The 4,821-nt window shown below is 32.4% G+C and overlaps 1 protein-coding gene across 1 annotated transcript; it reads left to right on the top strand.

Annotated features, from left to right (window-relative positions):
* The first annotated feature begins 374 nt into the window (after positions 1 to 374).
* On the top strand, positions 375 to 2,678 carry LOC123542729 (uncharacterized). The gene is made up of 4 exons (XM_053531154.1): positions 375 to 562; positions 947 to 1,084; positions 1,457 to 1,566; positions 2,594 to 2,678. The coding sequence occupies exons 1-4, from the start codon at positions 395 to 397 to the stop codon at positions 2,676 to 2,678; spliced, it is 501 nt and encodes a 166-aa protein (XP_053387129.1). The 5' UTR covers positions 375 to 394.
* The last annotated feature ends 2,143 nt before the right edge of the window (positions 2,679 to 4,821 follow it).

Genomic DNA, 4,821 nt, shown 5'->3' with positions numbered 1-4,821 from the left:
TGTGCTTGTTTTGGGTGAGTGTGTGTTTGCGCTGATGTAGTTTGTGGAGCATTAATCTTACTGTTGAATATTCTTTCTTGCTTTTTTCCATTTTCTCCAACACTCCACCCATATAATATACCCTTACCCATTTTTGTTTTGTATTTTGCATACAGGTAAAATATACGTTTTGGATTTGTAAAGCAACCCCCTGCTTTATATTCCCCTTACAGTTTCATTCTGTTGTGGTTCTATTTTGCAATACATGGCTATTTACTTTGTTTGGGGTCCTCTGTGCTTCCTGGAAAATCTACCCGTGCCTTTTATTATAACTTGTATATCTGTTTATCTCATTATTCATTGAATTAATATTGTGCTGCATCATTTTAGTGTGGTTCGAAGAGTCAACGACACAATGCATATCAAGGAAATAACATTTGGCGGGATATTTGCGATTATATTTGTTTCAACCGGTCTGCCATCAGCATTCTGTGAATATGGCATGGATATACAAAGTGCGAACTACAAAATTTTGCACCAACACCCTCAGCTAAAGAAATGCACAGAAACGTATCTATTTAAAGTAAGATGTTAAATTGTAACGTTAAAGAAATAATACCAATAATTTGTTGATATTACTACATCAGGCGCTAATTGGTACGAATGTAGGTTTTCACTTTTTAATTAATAATCTTGATTTAAAAACAAAATGCTTGGATAATGTAGCTATTTGTTCGCATTCATAACATAATTGTATACAATTCTATTTTGAATTTTAAATGAGGATTATCATATGATATATCTAGCTATTGTTTCGAATGAACTTTATAACACAAGTAGCTTACTAATATTAAACAGCGTATGTTGTTACATGGATGAGGTACCATAGATATTCCAGTCATTAAAATACATGGTTGACTCTTGATATTTCATAACATTTCTGAATTTATTTTCAAATATCTCCTAGAACGGATATGTTGGTTGTCGCGTGTCTGTTAAGACAGGCAAATGCCAGGGCTTACTGCCTTCCTGGGAGTCTCAGGGTATAGAGGAAGGGTATGCGTATGCTTTGAAGGTGTCTGTTCAAACAACCTTCCAGCCACCGGTACAGTATCTAATCTACATTTTAGCAACATTATATACTTGATGTAATGCAGATCTTCTTGAACTTCAAAATAGAAAAGAAAGACACACATATAAGCAATGTCAAGAAAGTCATGGTTTGTATCTTTTAATTTAGTAGTGCGGCAGAACCCAAAGGAAGTTGACAGCATATCCAGGTTATTGTGCCCTAAACTTTTCCGCTTGTATAATACGACATATTCAATTACATTATATATGTATGTGTATTACGATTCATTTAAAGTTTCTTCTGTGTACATATGCATAGGTTAAATGTGTTAAGATATGGTTTATTCGTTTTGATAAATGCTAATTTTGTGACATACCACAACACATTTTAACGTATCATTTTTAGCTAAAGGTCGAAGAGAACGAACCCAGTTGGGAGATTCCTGTAACGCTCAAAGCTGGAGTCCAAATAGACACTTTTCTTTCGATTCCAACATGGCCTGATGATGTGCGACAGTAAGTATTACTATAATTATGTTGCACCAAATCTAAATATGCATAGGGCTCTGCAGCGGACATATTATTCCGGAGCTTTTTGATTTTGCTATGCTATCGTATGCACAACATTAACAGTTATATTTTGGAACATCGCAAAGTAACGAAAAATGTAATCTTAAATATTGTATAAATTAATTCTTAACTAGACAATATGAAATCGTTTTATCCTTTAGGTTGAAAGTACAAATTTTCATTTTGTTGCTATCACGAAACCTTTGAAAGTTTAAAAATGATGACAATTTTCTTTTAAGGTATGATTCTGTAATATGAATTGCTACACCTGACGTTTGAAAAACTTCATTCCTGATTTCTGAAATATTTCAACAAAAATGTCACAAAACGTCATCAGAATGTTTGTCCCTATGAATTTTTGGTCAAATTTAAATGGATAATCTAAGAAATTCAACTGTGTTACAATGTCAAATCAAGAAAAAAAAGAAGCTTTTTTGACGCTCTAGGTGCCACATGTTTCTTGAATATAAAATTTGTCAGAATGTCGGTATTAAATAAAAATAATTTTGGTTATTTAATCCAAACATTTTGCTTTGTTTTGGCATGTTTGTATATCTATCTTTTTTTTAAGAATCGGCGTGCCATGTTTTATTGTTCGGAAAAGAAAAAAAATATCTTTTTCAGAATGTTTGTCTCTACAACATTTGTCAAATTGAGGTGACTGAGGTCCAAAACTAGGGAAAAGTCTTAAACATATGTATTTCCTAATGAGTATATGCATTGAGAAAAACTAGCCCAATTCAAAATGATTTCGCATTCATTTTCAATGTGTGACCTTCTACACAATCGTTCACTAAGGCGAGCGATCTAGGACCATCTTGTTTATACTACTCTTGGAATAAAATAGAAAAAGTGGAAACTCCACAGGTCGCTCAACACAACAAAAACGAAAATGTTGCAGGCTCGGTTTGATTGAGCCTGTTCATGTAAATTCGTTTTCTAGCATATCATATTTTTTGCATTCTATTTGTAGATGGATCCTGGGTGTGATGTTATGTCAAGCAAATCCCGACATAGATTCTACATTTAGGCAACGCAGCCGGGTTGAGATGAAGTAATTTCACTTATTTCAACATGTTAAACATTTTAATGCAATATTTTATCTTTAGAAAAGTTATATCATTTTGAATACACTGATTAGCTAATATGCGAAACTTATTTTATATTTTGAAATGAGATACTGTTTTAAAGAAAATCATACATACATACAGACAGACAGACAGACAGACAGACAGACAGATTAAGGCACAGAGAAAGAATGAGAGAGAGAGGTAGAGAGAATACTGGGTAATTGTCTTAAAGGTTTAAATTTCTTAGACACTTCAAAGAAAATATAAATGTCGAGTTTCTTAGTATTTTTATTTGAAATAGCTCTTAAAAATCCGTATTGGCCAAATAAAAGATAGCCTGACGTTGTGTATAATGCTAAACATGATAAAATAATTTGAATTTGTTGCCAAGTGAAGTTTTATTAGAAGTTCAGTTGTAAGTCGGATAACCAGTCTTAACCAGCAATCGTTAGATCTGGGATAAAATTATCGACAAGTCATAATACCACTTGAAATTAAAAATGTAGACGTCCGTTTCCTCGACGATCTGATTCAACAACATTCCTTTCAAAATGATTTTTTTTTAATTTAAGTCAGAAATAATTCAAAATCCTTTGCGAGCGCTCTAGGTTGCAGAATCTTAATCCTTGCATAGATATGTTTTTAGTAGTTGGTCTAAAAAAACAAAACAAAATGACGTCATTATGAAAAGGGTTAACAAAAAATAAACCTTAAATTATTTGAGAAAGAACCACAATATAAATTCAGATCACGCATTTATACCATTAAGTACATGTTGTGGTTATAACTTGATTGAGTCTGAGATATACGTTCTTCATAGATTTGTTAGTGTTAATAACTTAAGCATAAAACAATAAAAAAGTAATTTGGTAGGAAGTGATAATCAACTGAAAGGGGTGTATTAATTCTGAAGTCCGAATAAGACATTATTCAGTTAACACTTCATTTAGAAGAAAGCGCTTTTTAATTGAAGGTAGTTTTGGTTGAACACTTTCGTGTTCTTCATTTCAGATACTATGAAATCATTAATATTCGTGGGGGACTAATTCTCGTGGATTTCGTGATTGAGTCAATCCACGAAATTTACTCCCAACGAACAAGTAAAATGCCCATTCATTTTATGTTCAAAAGTTAAAATCCACGAATTCATATCCCCACGAAATTGCCGTTTTGACCAAAACCACGAAATTTGATGCCCACGAAATTAAATGATTTTACAGTAATATACACTTACTTAAATGCCAAGCGTTGTTTTGATATTTTGTAGAATATCAGAGTTTCCAGAGAATTATATTCAAGTTAAGAACTTCATCGCTGATACTTAGGGGCAACATCAAAATGGAGCTTTAGAACTTCATCCAAGACAAGAAGCATGAGTTATCTTTTGCATCAATAATTTAACTTTATGAAATACAACCGTATAAAGTCACTTCTTTTGCCGTCTTTCAGTGTTTCAGCCTCAAATTCTCACGTCATTATCTTTATCTTATATGTTATGGAAGGATATTGTAAAATCATTAATACTCATGTGGGACTGATTTTCGTGGATTTCGTGAGTGAGTTGATCAACAAAATTTAATTGCAACGAACAAGTAAAATTCCCATTTGTTTTATGTTCAAAACTTGAAACCCAAGATGTCATATCTAATCGAAATTACCGTTTCGACCAAAACCACGGAATTTCATGCCCAGGAAGTTAAATGATTTTGTATTCCGACAAATAATGAAACGTAGCAGGATAAAATAAAACGCAGTACTTTTCTAAAACAACAGTTTAGAACTAAACAAATATTAACCTTGCTAATCATATTCATTCATAGGTATAGAACTACCATGAATTTACCAGTTAAGTAGTAAAACGGGAAGGAGAGATTCGAGAAAGATGATTTTTTTCTATTTGTCAAACTCACATTTCATATTGAACGGAGCTGTTATGAAACATGCGCAATGCCTCTTGAATTTAAATTTAGATGTACTAGCAGCGCATGATTATTATGATTCAAGTAGACGTTTCAACAGCATTTGAGCTTTGCTTTGATTAAAGAAACAATTCGTTGTTTTATAAAATAATGTCTCTGCAAATACGTCTATCTAGTTACTTAAAATTTTAAAGACTCTAAAACAAAAGTCA

Source organism: Mercenaria mercenaria, chromosome 19, assembly GCF_021730395.1.
Source record: "Mercenaria mercenaria strain notata chromosome 19, MADL_Memer_1, whole genome shotgun sequence".
Classification (NCBI taxonomy): Eukaryota; Metazoa; Mollusca; class Bivalvia; order Venerida; family Veneridae; genus Mercenaria; species Mercenaria mercenaria.
Note: the sequence above shows the minus strand (reverse complement) of the source record. Positions and strands in the feature narration are given on the sequence as shown.

What these genes read in the sequence shown, in the direction of transcription:
- LOC123542729 (XM_053531154.1), top strand. Translation starts at nt 395, where the DNA reads ATGCATATCAAGGAAATAACATTTGGCGGGATATTTGCGATTATATTT. An exon ending in CAGAAACGTATCTATTTAAA is followed by an intron (nt 563 to 946) that starts GTAAGATGTTAA and finishes AATATCTCCTAG; the next exon opens with AACGGATATGTTGGTTGTCG. An exon ending in AAACAACCTTCCAGCCACCG is followed by an intron (nt 1,085 to 1,456) that starts GTACAGTATCTA and finishes TATCATTTTTAG; the next exon opens with CTAAAGGTCGAAGAGAACGA.